The following is a 23017-nucleotide window of genomic DNA, read 5'->3' as shown; positions in this document are numbered from 1 at the left end:
CGAGTGGCTGGTAATCAAGGAACCTAGTAAAGTCAACTACTTATTTTGTAGGACTTACTTCTCTCTCTCTCTCTCTGTCTCTCTCTCTCTGTCTCTCCGTGCAGGTATGAATACTTCTTATTTAAATACTACTCGATTTTTTCATCGTGCGCCCACCCATGCACATAATTTTATTGGTGTACACTGGTTAATGTGCTTGTGTGTGTGTGTGTGCGTGCTTGCGTGCGCGCTCTGTGCGTGCTTTTCTGCACCCGCCTCGCTATCGTAAGATGTCAAAGAGATTCCTTTCTCTGAAATGTTCTTTGAAGCGTGGTGATCCGCTCTCCTTGTCTCCCTGACTTTATGAAATAATCTATTTTTAGTTGTTCTGTAGATACGTAAGACTGAAATATTGGTTCGTAAATAGTTTTTTTTTTAATATTTGAAAGATGGTTTTATTAATCTTGGGTGTTTAGATTTTTGTTTTTTAAAAGATATTTTTGAATTTCCTAGACCTTATCCTGATATAATTATTTTTGCACTTTTTCTTTCCTTTGGCTCTTTTTCATTAAGCCTGAGAGAGAGAGAGAGAGAGAGAGAGAGAGAGAGAGAGAGAGCATTTTTTTGTTTGTTTTGTTTAAGAATGTATCATTTGGCCGTAACATAGGCTTGTCACTTAGCCTAATTGATAAAAACGATGAAAGAAAATAATAGGGTTTTACGAAAGCGCTATTTGATGTGTAGCTCTTAATCGCTAGGACGACACATTTTCACATTTCGATTATGTTCATTTCATTATATCCCTTATAACATGAATTATATTCATGTGTTTAGTTTTTTACTCTGGTATATCACACAGAAATCTAATGCTCCGTGTCCTTTATTTGACATATTAAAAATTAACATGACGTGACAGAGAAAATTAACATAAAGTGACAGAGAAAAATTAACGTGAAGTGGCAGAGAAAAATTAACATGAAGCGACAGAGAAAAATTAACATGAAGCGACAGAGAAAAATTAACATGAAGTGACAGAGAAAAATTAACGTAAAGTGACAGAGAAAAATTAACGTGAAGTGACAGAGAAAAATTAACATGAAGTGACAGAGAAAAATTAACATGAAGTGACAGAGAAAAATGAACGTGAAGTGACAGAAAAATTAACATGAAGCGACAGAGAAAAATTAACGTGAAGTGACAGAGAAAAATTAACATGAAGCGACAGAGAAAAATTAACGTGAAGTGACAGAGAAAAATTAACATGAAGTGACAGAGAAAATTTAACATGAAGTGGCAGAGAAAAATTAACAGAGAAAAATTAACATGAAGTGACAGACAAGATATCATGACCTTTCTTAGCACCTAATTTTGTTTTGTCGTTTGGATTACATGCACGCCTCTAGGTAGTTATATGGGCTAATCTGTACAGGTAAAGCGGGAGGAATTCACAGGTATCCTAGGTAAGGAGGTGCGGGCTGCTGTTGACAGTGGGTGTTGTTATGTTGGGGTTGGAGTTGAAGGAGAGGGAGAGCTGCCTTTAGAAACCAGAGAATGCCTGGATCTTGATAACAACTCTCTCTCTCTCTCTCTCTCTCTCTCTCTCTCTCTCATGGTTGGTGAAAATTTTTTTGTATCAAAGAAATTTTCCTCCTTATCCGTCATTGGGATCCCGTTTTGTTATTATTTGAAAGGTTATGAAATGAATAACTGAATATTCTCTCTCTCTCTCTCTCTCTCTCTCTCTCGTAGTGAACGTTTTTCAGTGTATCAAAGAACTTTCCCTCCATATTCGTCAGTGGCATTTCTTTGTTCCGTTATTTCAAAGGTTATGAAATGAATAACTGGACATTGTCACTCTCTCTCTCTCTCTCTCTCTAATGAAGTGAATTTGTTTCAGTGTATCAAAGAAATTTTCTCCCTAATACGTCATTTGCATTTCGTTATGTTATTATTTCAAAGGTGATAAAATGAATGACTGAACTTTGCCGCATTCTCTCTCTCTCTCTCTCTCTCTCTCTCTCGTCTTCTCGCGCGTTTAAGATTCCTGTTCTCTTTTAAGCACGGCTCGAATTTTAAGACAAATTGACTCCAGCTGGCTTGAAATATAGTGATTTGGAAGTAACGAGCCGAATTTTGACCTGTGTCGGCATTTGCATGAAATTCCTGCTTTCCTGCTTTCATTATTCCAAAGGGAAAAGGAAAAAGATTATTATATTTTCTCTGCATTCATCATGAAGACTTGAATCAGCTTTTTATTTCCAAGGGTTAAGGATTTTTGGTCTCTTGGAAACTGCTCTTCCTTTGACTTTGGCCATTTATAGTTTTATTTCTTAACTCTCTCTCTCTCTCTCTCTCTCACGCAAATATTGCGCACACACACACACACACACACAGTAATGGTTCGTCTTGAATTCGTATTTGTACTGCAGTTACCCTGCAACAAAGTCAATTCTGTTGTATTTTTAGCTGTTTATTGCATGACCGAGTGCTCATTTATTTTTCATTCTAGATATTATGCCCGTAATCATTTTGAGAGTTCAGTCGGTTCGTAAATTGCTTTAATTACTTAGTTATTTTCTCCAGGCTTATGTTGATAATAGCAATACTGTAATAAGAAATGAGAACGTCTTTTTTTTTTTTTAGGATTCACATAATATTCATGTTGGGTCCGTTTTGTAAAGAAATGGAGGATAGGAGAATAAAAAAAATGAATCCCATTTCACTCTGAGTTTTATTACGACAATTAGAAGGCTGCTGACGTGATAATTACGGTAGAGTGTCATTAAGTCGTTTTTGTGTGTACGAAATTGTCTTCATTATCTTGGAAGTTGCCCGGGTGCATTACTATAGATGCTAATTTCGCGTTTGTGGATTTTGTTAAGTTCGCGTTGTTTTGGCGTTCAGGAGGTTGCGTGTTGCGAAGGTTTATGCTGCTGGTTTTATTTCCGACTTATTTTCAATTTTCGATGCTTAACCTGGTAGGGGTTCTTGCAGTAGGAGTTAAGACGAAATATTTTGCCCTGCGTAACTAGTTCGTAAAAAGAATGCATGCTTTATGACGTTCTATTAGTAGTTGCTCACCGTTAGAAAAAATTCTCTCTCTCTCTCTCTCTCTCTCTCTCTCCAACTGAAATTATTTGAGAGTAAAATTATGAAAAGTTAAATATTAATAAAATTAAATTATAAACTAATATAAATTCCATTTTCACGTTGTCCCTGATATACTTCAGTATCGTAGTATATTTAATTTTCAATATTCAGTTGTTTCAGCTTAGGTTACAGATGCATTCAGGACGCAGTGAAATTACAGAACTATAATTGTTCCTGATACTGACTTTTATAAATAAGTTTTGCATATATATACATGTATATATAAATATGTGTGTGTGTATATATACATATGTATGTATGTATATATATATACATACATATATATACATATACACACACACATATACATACATACACTCAAGATTCTAATGTAAGCGCACACTGAAGGTACAGCAAAACACGTGGGCTTTATAATAATCATGTAGGTAATAATAATGATAATAACAATGATAATCCATCAGCATCATAATTATAAATTAGGATGAAAACGGAAGAACGAGATTAAGAGCGAATAAGGTTTTTCAAGATATCTTGGCAGTTAACCGGATAATCAGTTATGAATAGATTAGCTTTGATCTTGATCTATAATTTCGTGGAACACATGAAAAATTAAATGGACCTTTTCGAGAGGTAAAACACGCTCACCACGATCCGTGTTTAGCTGGCACTATGGTCACACTGTGTAGGGTACTTGCCAATGTTTAGGGATGCCAGTAATCAGGTGTTTTTGTCATTGTTTTTTGCGATGTTCGACGGGGTACCTCAAGAAAGGATCAACGAATTTCGGTGAATGGTTAGTTTTCTGCGTTTATCAACGAAGTTTTGGTATTTTGTGGTTTCAAAACGATCTCATTCATTAAAATGGATTTCGATATTCCCAGTCTTTATACATGAAACCAGCAGACTAGCTCTGTCAGTTCGAAACCATTTTTCAGTTTTCTGTAAAAGAAAACTGTGGAGATGGCCATTTCTTTGTCCGTCCGCACTTTTTCTGTCCGTCCTCAGGTTAAAAACTACTGAGGCTAGAGGGCTGCAAATTGGTATGTTGATCATCCACCCTCCAATCATTAAACATAAATTGCGGCCCTCTAGCCTCACTAGTTTTTATTTTTATTTAAGATTAAAATTAACCGTGATCGTACGTCTGTTATTGACATAGGTGGCAACAACACATGCCACCACCGAGTCGTGGTTCAAAGTTTCATGGGCCGCGGCTGAGAGTTTCATGGGACGTGGCTGAGAGCTTCATGCATCATTATACGCTGTACAGAAAACTCGATTGCGCCGAAGAAACTTCGGCCCATTTTTTACTTGTTTTATAATGATGATAATAGTAAATGTTACTGCTCATTCATTGTTACACTTTCACATGTTTACTTTGGAGTGGACTATACAGATGTGTATGCACTACTGAATGTTCTTCGCTGTACGTACGTATACCCCTTCATTGGCAGAAGTTAATGCTAGTGATGCTTGTTAATGAGAGTTTTGTTATACCTTTACAGTAGATGCTTCTTGCAAATGCCATTTATATCACTGAAATGAGTTCATCACAGGAGATACCAGTTGAGAAGATTCTTAGCTTTGCTATTTTCTTCTAAACCCACTACTTCCACAAAATATAAAACTAAAGTCGTTATTAGACTGATAAAGATGAAAAGATGAGAAAACCAATAATGTGAAGAAAGGTTATGCATCCCTTCTCTTCGAAATTGGTAATCGCAGAACTAAACTGTTGTATCTCCATAGATAAGGGCAGGAAAACGCAAGAATGAATACGCGGAGAATATGTCCATGTTTCTCCTTAGAGTTTTATTGCCGTCGGCATTGGAATCGTTAATCAGTACCTCGTCCTGTAACTAGAGAAGCTCGACTAGGGGCGGAAATCCTGTGGAAAACAAAGGGGGAAACAAAAGAAGGAGTCGTTGGCGAAGAAGACGACTCCCAGTGGGAGCACCGGAAACATTAATGCGACGTCGAGAAGTTCCTATAGTACTGTACTACGGGATGTCACGAGTCTCTTGGCAGGCTGTGACAAGCAGCATTGCCATGTCGGGACATGGGAGGCTGTGTGACGTAACATGACCAATGGATCGTCGCCTCAGAGTTTGCGTTTTCTCTCCTAAAGGACAGACATATTCTCTCTCTCTCTCTCTCTCTCTCTCTCTCTCTCAGTATAGGGTATATATAAAAATGTTAATACATAAATATGGTATATATAAATGTTAAATGTAAAAATGTGTATATGAAAATTAAATATTAAAAATAATATATATATACATATAAATGAAAATAGATATTAAAATGGTATTTTATATATATACATATATATATATAATATATATATATATATATATATATATATATAAGTATGTATGTATGTATGTATGTATGTATGTATGTATGTATGTATGAGCGTATTTCGCCAAGAGGAGGAGGACAGAAACAGATAATAAAAAAAAGTCTGAAAAGTGTCGGAGATGGAAGTTTTGTCCGCCCTCAAGGAAGAGATGACTCGGTGTGTTTGTTCACCTACGACGCCGAATCCTCCTCCCACTGCACTGTTGAAATATGCTAATCACCTCTGGTGCCTGCAGTACATACCTTCCACCCAACCACTTAACACTTTATCTTTGCTAACATTACCTCGGTCAAGAACGTCCCGATCCACATGACTCCGCATACAAGCGCAAACCTTCGGTAAATATTTGTAAGAAAAGCACGAGAAATAGTTTTTTTCGGGGAGCTTTTCTTTTAAAGTCGTTATCGTCCTTTCCTTAGCAGCTTGTCTTAAAGGGTGAGCCAAGGAAAATTGTCATGGTAACGGGAAATCGGAAACGTTTTTTCTTCTTGAAATTTGTCTGTGAAATTTAAGTTATTGAGAAGGACAACTGTAATACGGTGGTAAAGCCAAAGTTTTGCAAACCACTTTGATTTAATTATATATATATATATATATATATATATATATTACTAAAAAAGGACCTCATTCAAACTGGATGGTATCTAATGGAATAAATCTCCATTAGGCACCATCCAGTTTGATTGAGGTGCTTTTAGTAATTCTACTAATGCACAGAACAATTGTGTATGTGATAAAGTTAATATATATATATATATATATATATGTGTGTGTGTGTGTGTGTGTGTGTGTGTGTGTGTGTGTGTGATATTTTTCCATAGTTGGTTTTACCTCAGTCCTTGGTGTGAGTGATTTATAAATGGAACATTACGAGGATTTTAGATGAAACGAAATTTTTTTTTTTTATCTATCAAAAATAAAGCTTAATCGTTTTATAGTGGTCCTTAATAGCAGAGCTCTGTACCAAAGAGAGACGGAAAAAACTAAAAAATGGAGAAAAAGAAAAATCGACGAGAAGAAGCCTGCCACCAGCCGGGCAGGGAGACGACATCTTTACTATTAATTATATGCAAAAATGTGTCACTACCAAGCGGCCCAATAAAAGCTGGGACGGCCCTCTCGGATTACTCCCTGCGGAGATCCCTTGCCGCTGAGGTTCCTCCGCAGGTATACGGAGGAAAAGGTCTCTCACAATGGATGAGGGCTCGAGGTGGAAAAGAGAATTTCTGGCCAGGGGCAAGCCAAAGGAGGACCCACGGCGACATGACTAGAAAAAAAATGATGCAAGGGAGCTGCAAAATAATTATTGGTCAGGTACTTCTTTTATATATTGGCCTTAAAGAACTTAAAGTCTGGACCCTGCTCTTTGCAAATGATTGCGAGCGTTCTTTGTCCGTGCTTCCCCTCCAGACTTTTTGCGTTGTTCTGATTCACATACATGTCAGAGAGAGAGAGAGAGAGAGATGATAAGAGTGCCGGTTAGGCGTGGAAGAATAAGAGGTTATGCACTCGGCAATAAACTGGTTATGTTCAACAAGACCAGTTACCTCACACATTGAGAGAGAGAGAGAGAGAGATCGTATCTCTCTCTCTCTCTCTCTCCTCTCTCTCTCTCTCTCTCTCTCTCTTCCCTCTGGCAACCCACCTTGCAATGCACCTTCTTAGATCTCAGCGATACTATCTGTCAAACTTGCAAGGATTTGAACCATGACAGTAAAAAAAAAAAGGGTGTTGTACGGCTAACTTGATAGGTGTAGAATTTGTCGACGTAATATTATTATTATTATTCCCAGCCATATGAATGGGGAACTTCTTGGAATACTATTGCTAATATGAGATTACGTATTTTGCGTCGTCTCGGTTGGCTGGATCTTAATTCAGAGGTCATCACCAGGTCCCTTATTCCTTTTTAACATCTTTCTGCACTTGCAAAGTCCCAAGACGCTGACGTCATTCTTACAAAATGCCCTTAGGCTTAAAGCACCGTCTTTTATCCCAGGCAGCCGACGGGCGAACGAAAATATTCTGAAAATTAACAAAAATAATTCCTTTCAAACATTATGGTAGCGAGATATCACTGTAAGATAAGTAGATTTGTGTATGTTAGATATTTACGCGAGGGCTATGAACACACCTTATACCCACTTTCCAAGAGGTTCAGTGAGGACTTCACGGAAAGATTTGTTGATTCAAGGGTCTTACCTCCAAGATGATAGGCCTCTTCAGAGAGAGAGAGAGAAATTCTGAATCATTTAAGAAGAGAGGAGAATTTAGGATCAAACCCTAGGAAGGAAAATTAATTTAGGACGAGGAAGACAGTGTATATAGTTGCGTCTGTGGTGTAACAGGATGTTTCGATGACGAGGGAACAGATTTTGATAAAACATGAAAAAAATATTCTTTGGGTGGCCTACTCCAGATGACCAACCTTTGGGGGATTTTGTTATGATCATTAACCCTCCCCAACAAAGTCCATGCACGTTATGCTTACCTTGTCATCACAACGCCTCCTACGCAGTGCAAGTTATTTTAGTCAAAGTTCATATTTGACATACATACAGTAGTCGTTAATGAAGCCCTTTCAGATGACACCGGGGTTAGTAATATTGTGACCTTGATTATGACCCAAAAAGAAAAAAAATAAAGGGTAGGACCCTTCGTGTTTCACGAGCGCGTCTTGTCGGGAGAAAACTGTCGGAATTATTAACCTTTGTAAGAACCATCAAGGTGTTGTCTTCAACATTTCATCAGTCGGAATGTTCTTACGGAGGAGTTAGTCGAGGGTCGCTCAGGGAAGGGTAATGCTGAATACTCTGAGAATTATTCTTACCTTCGTTCCAGAATCTTTAAGAAATTGAAAACGTACTCGTCTATCTCTGCGAACAGTGTATGTTAGAGCTCTCTCTCTCTCTCTCTCTCTCTCTCTCTCTCTCTCTCTTTTGTTTTGATTTGAAAATAGAATTGAAAGCATTTAACCGATGGATGTTTAATTTTTGTGCACAAATGTGCTAAAACGTTAGATTTTTATCATTTAAAAAAAATTCTCAGAAAAAGATCTCAGAATTACGTGGATCTCACGTTCCTTACATTATTAAGTTATACGAAGAGTACTATACTGGTCCCACCTTTATTGAATTTCTGAAAGCTTTTGGCTCAAAATAGACTGTACAGTAGTTTACTGATTTATACAATCGTGATAATAAAAGAAATACTTGTGACAATTAGCAAAGCATTAAGCAATTTCTATTTCGTGTACATATATGATTTACATGTATATAATATACTTATCATAATTATTGTGTCATTTAGTATATTTGCATATTTTTAACTGTTGATGTTAGATTCCAAAAAAACGCTAATCACACAAATGACCTATGAAGGAAATTTGAATCCAGTGTTGTAACATAAAACTTATAAAAGTCGGTTCCACTTGAACTTCCCATGAAAGCATATTTGAAATGCTGTATACAAAATTAATCTGTTTACCCTCAAGAGCAACTAGTTTCCATCAAGAGCTTCCCTAATACTTCGTGATTTGTGTATCAGAAGCAAAGTTCAACGAAAGTCTATGAGTGACATAATTGAAAATAGCGGAACGACACGTAATTGTTTTGAATCGAGATGCCAATTATTTATTTATTATTCATAGCGCGCTAGATTCGTAAATGTGGGACAGAAATTACTGCTGATTAGAGATAATGGCTCCCATTGAGGTTGTATGACCAGGCGAATGAATTTTATCTTCACATAACCTTTGCCATTAGAATAGCAGTGTCCTTGTAAACACACACACACACACACACACACACACACACACACATATATATATATATATATATATATATATATATTAATGGGAATATGCTGGAAAAATTATTGATTTTGAAGTAAACGGTTTCCAAAATAGAATATTCTCAAGTATATTTTGAAAAGAGACATCCCTGATGAAGATATTTGCTAGTCTCTGTTAGTACGAATTAGAACTGAGGAACAAGTTGATAGATGTAATGTTGAGAAAAGAAGGTATATTTTTTCGTTATTTGGTTGAAGAACGGTCAAGATTAGATATAAATTTAAGGTGGAGTGCAAGGAGTGAAAATTCAGATCAGTGACTTACAAGGTGAAAGTGAGGTGAGCATAAGTAGAAAATCAATGAAATATGGTCTACATACAGTTAAAGGTGTAAAAATGAGCATGTAACATTCCATGATTGGGTTATGGTTACATCAGAATACAGGAGGGTAGAAACGGAAGGAGTAAAAACAATTAAGAGGTTGGATGAGGAAATGAAAGGCTTATTATATTAATTAAAGGAAATTATTAATGTGCAAATGCTTTACAGAAGAGAGGTTCATGTACAGGTACACCGGGGGATGGACACGGTTGTCAAGAAGTGGGAGAGGAAAAGAAAGCCAAGTATAAAAGCGAGAAGGTGACTAAGAACTTTGTTTAGAAAACTAAGTTATTCTACAGTGACTTATGTTTAGAGAAGTGTGACGAATAAATGGATCTCTTCAATATAAGCTGTTTGCTGTGAGTATAGTCTTGGGTCGGTGGAGTGAGTATTTTAAAGATTTGTTGAGCGTGGAAGATGGAAGAGAGGCAAAGTTGATTGGCACTGTGGTGATGGTTTGATAGTAAGGCCATGGTTTATAAGGTGATGTAGGATGATGGAAAGGTTCTAGAGGAATGGGTGAGAGGAATAATAGTTAATTCTACATTGGTCATAGAAATAGAAACGAATGTGGCAATTATAAGAGTGATACGGATAGAACAATGATGGATCAAGTGTTTTTATGAAACAGTTATGCGAGAAGTTCGAAAGTAAAGTGACCAAACTGACACATTGGAGTGGAAGTGCCTTAATACACAGAAAGCGCCAGATTGGTGCAAGATTGAGGTAGTGGCGCCCTTTTATGGAGTCCCTCGTGCTGCTGCTGAGCCTTGTCTGCAAGTGAATAAAGTGGCTGATATTCTGGGGGCTTTCTGCATAGGGGCCTCATCCATCATAAAATGTATGAATGTCGGAGTGACTGCTGCTTTGTTTTTTCTGTGGACCATCCCCTATTGGGAAATGGCTTATTGTATATAACATATGTGTGTTTTTCCTCGTGTTCTGCATTTGCAAGGCCAGTGGTTCGACTCCCCGCTTACTACAGAGCAGTATACTTAGTTGTGAATGCCGTGGAATAAGCGTCAGCTAGGGTAAAGAAAAATTCCTGTTGAAAACTTGAAGGGTCTACCTTCTAAAGTGTGAAAAGATAATGTACTTGTGTCACAGTTGTGTTTGTACATAAATACAGGAGTAGGTGTAATAGATATATACTTGATTGTTGTGTTCCCCCTGATTACTGAAGCAGTTTTCATCAAATTCCATTAGATTATTCTATTCTTATCTTCCTACCATCTCAGCCCCATCTTAGCTTCTCAGAGAAAAGGGTTCTCTTGCCTTTGTCCCTAGCACATTAGTACAGAAAAGGGGGGAGGAAAACAGACATATCCTGACCCCTTTTGTCTCTTCATTTATTTCCTTCCTTTGAAATGACAGATTGAATTAAATATTTATTCCTCGGTCGATCTCTAATAGACATAAGTTTACTTCTCCGATGTATACCAAGTTGGCAGAATTTGAATAGTCGTTCTTGAAGGCTTTTTGCTCACAGCCCCTTCACGCAGGCTTCCATTTCTTTTATGCAACTTCCCTTAGGTCACGTCGATGATCTTTTCTGGCTTTGGGGTTTAAAGACCAAGAAACGTGTTGGCGAAAACTTGAAATTCACAATTCACTGTTGCATTGTCATTCATTTTGAGCATAAATTCATCGCTTACTGATGTACCGTACATCGTCTCTCTCTCTCTCTCTCTCTCTCTCTCTCTCTCTCTCTCTCTCTCTCTCTCTCTCTCTCTCTCTGTTGACCTACTGCTTGCAAAGGCTTTCACCCTCGTTACTTATTTACTTCTCTCTGTCATGCCCTCATTAGATAAAAGCCTCGCAATTGGATGCCTCTCCAGCATTCAGAAATTAATTTCAGATGATTCCGCGAACGTTTCTTACACCGGAAAGGGCCAGCCAGGTGCTTTTCGTTATTGATTAAAATAGGTATTTCCAGGTAAGACCTTCCAAACTTTTGAAATTATATATATATATATATATATATATATACATATATATAAATATATATGTGTATGTATGTAATGTATATTAATCGATAGCTCTAATGGCTCAATTATACGTCTGACATTCTTGCTATTTAATATTAGGCGAATGGAATATATTACCAGTAAGTCACTTGACAGAAACGGAGTTAGTCCCCTTTTAAGGTTTTTTAAAGGTGATCATCAGAGAGTCATTTCAAGATCGCACTTGGATAAAAAAAAACCTTAAAGTTGTTGTTTTTACCTCAATGACGTGTTGATTCTATTGTCAGCTTCATAGCTTCACAGAATTCTATAATGTAGTGAAAATTTACTGGAACTTTTTTGACAAGTTTTTCTGCCCTGCCCCCCAAAATTTTGGTTTGGTTTTTCATAATTGTTTATAAATATCAAGTACTTTCATTTTTTTAGATGCCATTTATAGTGTTCTACCATTATTGTGTTCTCCCGTCCATCCAAATTTCTTTATTTCGGTGTCGTGTTTTATGATAGCTTAATGTAGTGTGGATACATAAACACGCACACACCTACCCACACACACACACACACATATATATATATATATGCATATATATATATATATATATATATATATATATATATATATATATATATATATATATATATATATATATATATATATATATATATAATATGCTGATGTTATCGTGACATTACATTCTTTACTACTGTCTTTTGTAGTGTATATATATATATATATATATATATATATATATATATATATATATATATATATAATATATATATATATATATATATATATATATATATATATATGTATATATAATATAACATGCTAATGTATCGTGACATTACATAATTTACTACTGTCTTTTGCAGAACTTACTTTGCTGGAAACGAAGATAATAAATATCCATTTAATGAATCATTACAGCTACATAAATTTTTGAAATGGCTGGCATAAGTGCTGATTAGCAGATACTGAATCTCTCTCTCTCTCTCTCTCTCTCTCTCTCTCTCTCTCTCTCTCTCTCTCTCTCTCTCCATTAAAGGTGAATTAACCAAGCGTATGAATAAAGGCTCTTGTGTCATCAGCTAAATCAATTTGTTCCCGGTTTGAACTGAACTGTAGGGATATTTTCCAAGAAGTCCAACGAAGACTGCGGGTCTGTGTGCTATATTGTGTGTAGGTCGTTGGAATACTCGGGTACGAATTGGCTTTTGCACTATTCATTGTTGTTTGCCTTGAACTTTGCCTTGAGCTATATCAGGGGTAATTGCAAAGGTGGTGTACTATACCCTGACCATCCACACACACACACACACACACACACACACACACACACACACACACACACACACACACACACATATATATATATATATATATATATATATATATATATATATATATATATATATATATATATAAATATATATATATATATATATATATATATATATATATAATATATATATATATATATATATATATATATATATATCAATGCAGCACGAAGGACGCGTGCTTGAGAATATAATAAATCGTCAGAAGGTGAGTGAAAACCGGGACTTTGAACAAGTACTTTCGTAGTTTACATTTTCAAATTTCATGCTGTGAATTTGAAAATGCAGGAATAAACTCTCCTTCTGACGATATGAATTTTTGTCAGTTGCACCGTGACATTTTTTATACTCACAAAATTAAGCTACAAATATCGCTTAATATCGAATTCACTCAACCTCGGAATAAACACCAGATGGACTCGAATCACCCAGTGGTTGGGGAACGACTCCTTTTCAGGAACGCGCTGCCACTGAATGTGTGTGTGTGTGTGTGTGTGTGTGTGTGTGTTTTTCATCTAACCTTCAGTGTTTCTCATTGTCATTTACTTCGTCAGTAAGAGCCAGGCCTACGTTACCTAATCGCAGTGTAAGTATTTAGTGCAAAGGACAGTTTTACATTCTAAGAATAGAAACTAATACTTAGTTTTATTAATATTTTTTTTCTTCCTTCCAGGGACAAGGTCATTAGAGTTAACATGAACAACGTCAGCCAGACGAATTGTGAGGTAAGCTCCATCTTTTGTCCATTCTCGTATTAAATTTGTTCACCATGTAACTAAAAAAAAAAAAAGCTTCATTCTAGGATTCAGAATATGTCCTAAATTAAGATGATTTATGCTTGGCGTCCATATGATTATATTAAATATGGTTGTAAATTTTGTATGTATATTTTACGCACCGCATGGGAATTATTACGTCTGAATTTCTAGGAGCGTTTGCCAGATAATGTTTTGTTTCTTCCCCAAAGTGTTTGATTGGATAATATTACTAGACGCCGTTATATTTAAGAATCTGCGCTGGGTTTTTTCAGAGAAGGATCCTCTCCGAGATTATACAAGAGTAGGTTTTTTTTACACAACGTAAAAGCCATCTTTATATTGGATAAAAAGTTACACCGCTTTACAACACAGCATTTCTTTCCGCAGTCTAGTTAAATATTTTTTTCACATTTATGTGTACTTATTCTTGTGTGCCAGACTTCCACCGAGTAATACAGTACATCCCTGTAGGATAAAGGAAAGAGCACTGCAAAGCAGAACAAGATAATTTATATAATTACCAACAAAGAAATAATGAAACTAGAAATATTCATAAATCAGAGGAAGGTGTTTAAATATATCATAAAGTAAAGAAAAATCTAAATCCAAGAAACCGTAAGCCCATGATACCGAGTCTGTGGTATATAACCTTAGGTTTAAAAAATGAATGGTGAATACCATGCATAAGCGAGCTAAATATGGTACAGAAGACGACGCAACACTCAGATGGCGGCAGATTAGCAAATCCTGAATGGAAGAGGAAGGCGTTGAGCCGTGGCCACCGGTTGAGCTTTTCACCTACTCAAGTGTAGCGTCTAATTTTTCATATTTTTCGTTTCCAATAAAGAAAAACTTGGGCTCTACTCTAGCAGAATTTTATTTTAATTTATTTTTTTCCGTGGAGGAGCCGCGGTTGTGATCACAGTCATTGTATTTTCATTCTGAGAAAATTGCTTCTACCGTAAAATTAATTTTCTTGTCGGCGCTAGTATCTGTTGAATTTGCAGTCATTAATGGTGTGGTTTATTGATGTAAAATCATGGTTGTTTGTTCAAAATCACGTTTTGAATGTAAAGTAGGCTACTTTCGAGATCAATAAATTCTGATTTAGTCTTGAATAGATATCGTAGGGTTTATGTTTGTCTAAGCTTAAGGCAGGTCAGTACTGAGAGAAGTCACGCCAAACCATCATTAATCTTCTGCCATTTTGTGTGGCGTTTGATTACATTTCATTTTGTTTAGTTTTGTTTTGTTTGATTAGTTGATGTTATGTAATGAGAGTAAAGTATAATTAAGTAAAATACCCATTCGAGATATTTTAATTATTTGCGATGCAGGACATCATAAAAAATTACACTTGCAGGACTATCAAAGACAAAAATGTTCTTTAAAATTAACTGACAGAAAACCAGTAACTATTACTATATAATTTTGATTGACATGGATGAAATGATTTAACTACATCTTGTTGGACTGTGAATAGTTTTACGGGGCTCTTTAGTTGGTTTAAACCCCTATCAAAAAGTGAAGATACTGTGTAAACGCAGATATCAGTATCCAGTAAGTTGGAAATGCGGAATTACAGAGATATTGAATGATTCTGTTGTACTTGTTATAAAATCCTCTAGACAGTATTTATCTCCGTATTCATAAAAAATCTAGCCCGACGTCTCTTGTTTTTAGGGATTCTGTATGTACGATATGACGACACGCTTCGAGGTTCATTTTTGTTTATAAAATTGCATTGTGGGTGTTACATTACTTTTCCCTATGAGTCAAGCCACCATCTTTACCGTCCATTGTAACGGCCACTCCAGCAACCTCCCTGTACAAAAATTCTGACATTTTTGTGGGTGACGCCATTGCACCCGTTTTTGTTAATAGTGAAATTATTTCTTCGCTGTTGCAACTTTAAGAAGAGTCGGATGAAATGAAAATTGGACAGTCAGGTTAATAATAAAGGTAGGATAAACAAGGCGTGAAACCAACATTAGGCGGGTCTAGAATATGAGTCTTGGTATGAACACTTACTGAAGCCCTTTAGGTATTTTTTTTTTTTAGGTATTATTACAGTTTCGGTCAAATTCGGATATCAAATATTTTTTTACTTGCTATCATATATTTTTGTCATGATTCATACGAAATACTTACTCGCATCTTCCGCAAATTAAGAGTTACGGAGATATTTGCCGATGAATATTGTGCCTTGTTGTTAGTCGTAGGTAGATGTATCTGTCTAGCACATAGTACCCTTTGTAGAATTGGTTAGGTGGGGTATTTTAGGATCTGTCCTTACAAGCATAGCTTACCTGTTTACCCAAGGTTAAAAAGGTAGCATTCAGTTGGGTAAAGCTCCACATTGTCAGGGGAACAAGATTTCCTAGATGAGGTTAGGACGTGTCAGTGCCATTAGTGATTATACACGTGAACATGAATGTTTTTTCATGTGTTCCTCTCATGTTTTGAGCATATTACACCATTGCAATTGGGAATGTTCACTTTTTTCCCCAACCAGTTGTGCCCGGAAGAATTCATTGTAGGATATACTATAGCCTAGGAGGGTTAGGCTGGTTTGTTATATGTTTCATGTTAAAAATTATGAGGAGTTATTTGATCCAGTAGGAGTTGAGTATGATAGACTTAAAATGAGTTTGATACTAGAAAAGTCTCGCTCTGTTGTGACTTCCTTCCAAGTACCTAATTAGCATTAGTGTGAATGGAAATTGTCTTCAAAATTCGAGTAATCAATATTTAAATGTTGTTCAAAGGTTCCAAAAGCCCATATTCAGCTAGCAGATGAAGTTGTGAAGCATTGGGCATTTACAGTTTCAGTATAGTTTTAGTAAGTAAAATCAGTGTTTTGTGAAACCACGAAAAAAGTAATTTTCAATGGTAATACCTAACAGAAAGAAAGAAATTTACTAAAACGAAGGCCAGCAGGAAGTGTTCTAAATTTATTTACCTCATATTTGTTTACTAAAGTCACCAGCCTTGCCTAACCCAACGTAGGTCTCCGTAGCCTAACCTGTATTGTTATATAAAGTGCCACAAGTGGACTTGTTGCTGTTTTGCCGTAAACTGATCTCTCACAACGAAGGAATAGCCTAACCTTTCCTGATGAGGCCGCTTTGATTGCAACGCTTTCCAGATTATTAAGGAATGTTGGATGCACAAAATTATATCTTGAGTAATGCAGTGAATATTAAAATCCGGAAAAATTGTTCAAAATAGGTGTGAAGGTTCTACAGCTTTGTATACTATATTAATAATATTTTTTTACAGAAATACCTTAGTGGATTTAAATGTTCATTCGAGGATGTTCATTGTATTACGAAACAAATGTAACGTGCCAAACATGCAAGAGACTAAGTAAACCAACAGATGCAAAAATATAGTTTAGTAATAATGAAAAGTACACCGGTCTTTTTGAGATGTGAATTAAATATATAGGCAATCCAAATATGAAATAAAGGTGTCTTAGTATATGCTATGATTGCCAAAGGCATTACTATAATATTTCGTGAGTTATTTCATAAAACACTACATGTGAAGGTCGATGGTGTACAAGTGTTTGTAAAATGTAATTAAATTAAAGCATGACCGTCTCATTAAGTCGCATTATCATGAAACTACTCCACCCATCTAATTATGATAAATAGAAGAACCACACTCCCTCCAATCTCACGATGAAAAATAATTCGACAGAGCGTGATTTGAATTTTTTCAACACATTTATAGTAGGTTATATTTTAGAAGCTTCCAAGGTAACTCTCTACCAACGAACACGTTAAATAATGAAGTGAATATTAGTACCAAGGACCAACTGTCACGGAGCTGTTTGCCTAACCCTAATTCCGTCACGTAACCTGAGGAGCCTATTTAAATCGAAGGAGCCTACCCTTACAGTCCTAACGTTAGTTCAACCTACAGGTTAGGTCAAATTGAAATTATCTTGACCTGGGAGGGGGTTTGGGGATAATTCTCCCTGTGGTAAGCCCACTTCAGGTGGTTGATTTTATAGTTGTTAACTTATTCACAATGATGGTTTGTTTGACGCTACTCAACCTTTTTGTAGTCTTCCTTTAGGAGGGTCAAGTAGACTTAGAATAATAAGGGTGTTATTGTAGACCTTCTGAGTGCCTTTTGCTAAAAAAATAATGTAGGTGAGTGCTGGCAGAGGTTTAGCCACCTCTACCAAAATGAATTTCTATGCAGTTAGTGTAGACGTCAGTTTTCAACTTTCTGAAAAAACCATTAAAAGTTCTACCGTCAATGTTGTTTGTAGAGGTTAACATAGCAGTTTGTAAAGGCTGTTAAGGTCTATAGTATAGATAAGGGCGATACTCCAGCTCAGATCACAACTCCGTACCTTCACTCCACATACTTATCAAAAGGATGATCTATTATTATTGAATTTTGTTTTAACAGAGATTTAAAAGTGAGTGAGTCATTTCTATCGTAAGTCTTAACTTTTCAGTATTGTTTTCACCAAAATTTATACTCTTAAGTGAGCCCATTTTCCTCATTTTCGATGATTTTACCGTATTTGATTACTTTATGGTTACATTACTTTTTCCCTATATCTATCTATTATCCATTTATCAGTTATTTATATATATATATATATATATATATATATATATATATATAATATATATATATATATATCATTTATGCATGAATACACACACATATATATATAATATTATATATATATATATATATATATATATATATATATATATATATAACATATATATATATATATATATCTATATACACACTAATTTTTCTCTCACTTTATTTTCAATACAATCACTTATTGGTTTTGCCCCAAACTACTATCAATTTTTTTCTTATCAGTAGTTAATTACATATATAGTAATTCAGTACTGTGTTGACACCATTTTCTATTTTTACTTCCAGACCGATGCTATGCTGTTGGAGCCAACCAGTGTCTCGAGCTGCGTTTCACGGGGCAAGTCTGAGGTAAGATGAGAGAGCAGTTGGCCTAGACTACTCTGCTTTATGTGAAATTATTTTGTTGTCATTCCCTGCTTCAAAAGATCATTGGAGTTCGCCAGTAGGGGAGAAGACGTGCATTGTTATGCAGTACAAATTGTCAGTGTAAACATGTAATAGTAACTTCATTTTCTTCTTGCACTAGGGTAGGTCTTTGTAAATCGTGTTGCGCATGCGCACAATTCCCTTTTATCTTCGAACGGTTAGTATTAAATTCAGAATTATATCCAGGCATCTTTTAGGGAGTAAAAAAAAAAAGGGTTATTTAAAATCAGGTGGTAAGTTACCTGCGAATTCAGTTCGTTTTTCCCATGAATTAATGCCCTCTACTTTTGCCAGAAGTTTAGCTTTGGGATGCAATAGTTGCCAACTCATGAATTACGCACCCAAAAATTAGGATCCGGAACTTATTCAAAGTTTAGCGGACTTTTCCCATCATCTTCTTCCTCCACCGCTTCCTCCTCCTCTTTCCTTTTCTTATTTCTTGAGTTAAGTAAATCTGTTTTGCAAGTTTTACGTCTTTGATATATAATAAGCTGAAAGTAAAAGATAAACATCAGCATGAAACTTGCTGCATTGCATAATAAAGTTAGTGTTATTAAGTAGTTTATTTTTCATCTGGAATGTACTTCTCTCTTAACTTAAATTTACTAAGCATTTCGGTTCCTTCTTGCCCCTTCGTTGTATTTGGTTTTGATGTTGAAAAATTTAAGTTTTGTATTTATCATCAAATCAATTTGTGTGCCCGTATATTTTCGTATTTGTCATCAGATCGCTCTGTATGTCCGTATATTTTGGCATTTTATTCATAATGAACATATATGAAGAACATTCTTCCAACCTTAACTACCGCAAAAAGTAGTCCCCTAAATTTCTTCACCTTCCCTCTGCCTGTTTCATTCACATTCTCTCAGTATACCTTGAAATGCTCCTTGCCTGCGTACATAAGTAACTGAATCCACGCGGGGGAAAAAAAAAACTAAAAGGGGAGGGTCGTCAAGAAGAAAGATAAAGATTTCTCTAACGAAAACGAAAGAAAGACTCCAAACTAGCTGGGACTAGTCACAGTTGACTAGCCACAATAGATATGTTTCATTGCTTGTGTCAACATTTTTTTCGTGAATTTGGTACTTTTTCTTGTTCTGGGTATTTATTTTGCTTGAGAGAGCTTATTTTAGCCTACCCCACCAGACGATGATTTCAGTGTTTAGGTTTGTCCAAGACATAAAAGTCCACCTACCTACCTACCTACAAATGGCCTCCTATCCGTAGAAGCTTCTCTCTTTTTTTTTAAAACACATGCGTATTATTGGACTAGTTATGCTTGGGTAAACCTCGAAAGAATTTATATCTGGTATGGATAGAGTGATGAATTTTATGCTGTTCATAAATTACTCAAGTGATATCAGAATTTTGTGTATCCCCGATGACATTAGCTGAAGCAATCTTAAATTTTAATGAAGTATTGACAGAATGCGATATTGGCCACTTTTGAATTGGGGAAGGAAATTAATCTTTATTTTTTCGCAGCATTTTGACTGCAGAAACCACATACGCGTCATCCAGCCCATGTCGAAAAACAGACTTTATATTTGTGGCACCAACGCTCATAACCCCAAGGATTGGGTTATCTACGTAAGTTGACATTTTCGCATTCGTTATTTATTATTTTTGTTTTTGATGGCACTGTTTGAGAGAGGGCGTTTCTATGTAGCCCTTTGCCCTTTAGATTATATTACTTTCATTATAATTGTTGTTGCTGTTGTTAAAGGGCTTGTTGTGCAACGGAAAATAGAAGTAATCGGGCATTAATTTGTTTTTGGTGACATTGTAGCAGAGAGGCTTTATCAATATATACCTTTTGCCCAAATTCCATTACATTATTTTTATCGTTAATTTTGTTTTTGCTGTTGAAGTTGACCTTCTTCCCCCCGCCCCTCTTGTTCAGGCTAACCTAACCCGTCTTGCCCGCCACGAGCACGTCCCGGGCATCGGTCCGGGAGTAGCCAAGTGTCCTTTTGATCCGATGGATAACAGCACGGCCGTGTGGGTCGAGCACGGTAACCCGGGCAAACTACCTGGTCTCTATTCCGGCACTGTCGCCGAGTTCACGAAAGCCGACACGGTCATCTTCAGGGCCGATCTCTACAACTTCACGTCCAAGAGGCGAGAGTTCCCCTTCAAGAGGACCATCAAGTACGACTCCAAATGGCTCGACAGTAAGTTTCTCCTCGGGTCTCTGTTGTTACGGCGAAAGTTTTTGTTTTCCGCAAAGGACTGAGAAGAGGTTAGAAAATGTTACTGACGTTTAGGTTCGGGATTTAGGAGAGGTTGATCACTAATGTGGTGGTGAAGAGAGGCGATGTGTCTGTCGTCAACTAAAAATATTCATAATAAAAAGTCAAGAAGTGGGTTAATAGTCTCGTTGTATTCATCAAGTTCGCCCTTACGTGGGTTGGTTTGTATCATATTTTTTTTTTCTCTGACAATCATTAATTTCATGGTAGGCATGTTTTCAACGTTTCCATAATGCAGACATTTGCGAATACCCTTTTCAACAGAACCCAACTTCGTCGGGTCATACGAAGTCGGAGAGTACGTGATGTTCTTCTTCCGGGAGACTGCAGTGGAATACATCAATTGCGGCAAGAATGTGTACTCGCGCGTGGCTCGCGTGTGCAAGAGCGACACGGGGGGCAAGAACATCCTGACGCAGAACTGGGCCACTTACCTGAAGGCCCGCCTCAACTGTTCTATACCGGGAGAGTTCCCGTTCTACTTCAACGAGATCCGTAAGTATAAAGGGGAGACAAGTATTGCCTTTTCTATTACTACTTAGCTATCCACATGTTCTCTTACCATATATACCAAGGGGCCCTTACTTGGAGATGTCAGTAAATGGCATGATATTAAACTTAGCTCTCAGGACTGGTCCCATCAGTTATGTACCACATTATTGATTTCCTCATATGGTCACTGAGTTTCGGTCTGACACACTGAATGAAAGAATCTAGATTGCACCCTGTGTCCCCTAATTGTCCCGCCCCGTTTATTAAAAGAATTACCCTAATTTGTATTCCAATTACCTCCTCCAATTAAACAGAATCCGTGTACAAAATACCGGGCGACGACTCGAGGTTTTACGCCGTGTTCACGACGAGTATGAACGGACTGATGGGGTCGGCCATATGCACCTTCACACTCAGCGACATCCAAGAGGCCTTCCTCGGCAGATTCAAAGAGCAGGCAACTTCCTCCTCAGCCTGGTTGCCCGTCCTCACCTCCAAGGTGCCTGAACCCAGACCCGGGCAGTGTGTCAACGATACCCAGACTCTTCCAGGTCAGTTATTGAAGTAAAGTACCCATATTAGGGAAATATATCTTAAAAATTCTTACAATTTTTATCCCAAGTCGGTGGATGATATTTCTGCGTTTTTTGTTTTTTTTTTACATAACGTTTTAAACATTTGTACTACAACTTAAGACGTTTACCTTTCTTCACTTTTAATTGAACCCTGGTATGATTGTTAATTCATAAACCATGAATTAATCTTGAACGTTATGTGCAGTCTGATAGGTCGTCTTTCACAGCGTTGCACTGTGTAAATCGACGCCATTTACCGAGCAAGCATTTTCCCCCCGTTGTAATCACATTGCAGATGCCCGTTCGTTAATCATATTCTTTGTTACTGTTCATTAATTTGAAATCAGTCGAAACGTGGACCCCCATTAATCATATTCTCCGTGTATCCCTGTTTGCACGTTCATTGATTGTTGTTCATTGCCACTAATTACTTCGCAATTACGCCCTGCCATTTTCCTCAGTAGGGGAGCGCTAATGTTTTGCTATGTACTTCTGAGCTTTAATTTATTGATAGGAAAAAAACAACTACCTGTTGATTTAGTTTAGTTATTTGGGCTTTGCTTACCATACAGCCATGGCGGTGTGGATTATTCAGATTTAATCCGTGGGGCTCATTACAGTATTTTATGATGGAGAATTATATGATTATGCATAATACGTTCTGCAGGATTATACGCTTTTAAGATACCTTTGTAAAGGATTACCATTAAGTTTGTTTTGGTAGTGCGGTTGCAGAATATTGTTATGGAATAAAAAAAAAAAACAGTAATTTATGATTTCATTAATAAGAGCTCTGAATGCGAGGCAGTAACAGTATTCATCATTATTTAAAACGAAGAAAGGTTGGAGTCAGTTGCAAACGCAATTTGCCGTCTGGAAAATATTTAGGTTGTACTGACAGGAGAAACAGAACATTGGTTGAGGTGTGGGTGTTCC

The 23017-nt window shown here is 36.6% G+C and overlaps 1 protein-coding gene across 3 annotated transcripts in view; it reads left to right on the top strand.

Annotated features, from left to right (window-relative positions):
* Positions 1–23017, top strand: part of Sema2a (Semaphorin 2a) — a 620242-nt gene that overhangs the window by 561094 nt on the left and 36131 nt on the right. For 2 of the 3 annotated variants that reach the window (XM_067112223.1, XM_067112224.1), the window contains exons 3-8: positions 13611–13662; positions 18622–18684; positions 20248–20352; positions 20666–20936; positions 21279–21509; positions 21821–22057. In XM_067112223.1, the coding sequence (XP_066968324.1) occupies positions 13611–13662; positions 18622–18684; positions 20248–20352; positions 20666–20936; positions 21279–21509; positions 21821–22057 (959 nt within the window). Of the gene's footprint in view, positions 1–13610; positions 13663–15424; positions 15658–18621; positions 18685–20247; positions 20353–20665; positions 20937–21278; positions 21510–21820; positions 22058–23017 lie in introns of those variants that run through there. The other variant, XM_067112225.1, reaches the window with a different exon arrangement.

The sequence above is a fragment of the Macrobrachium rosenbergii genome, chromosome 12 (genome assembly GCF_040412425.1).
Source record: "Macrobrachium rosenbergii isolate ZJJX-2024 chromosome 12, ASM4041242v1, whole genome shotgun sequence".
Lineage (NCBI taxonomy): Eukaryota > Metazoa > Arthropoda > Malacostraca > Decapoda > Palaemonidae > Macrobrachium > Macrobrachium rosenbergii.
This window is presented reverse-complemented; position numbering and strand designations above follow the sequence as displayed.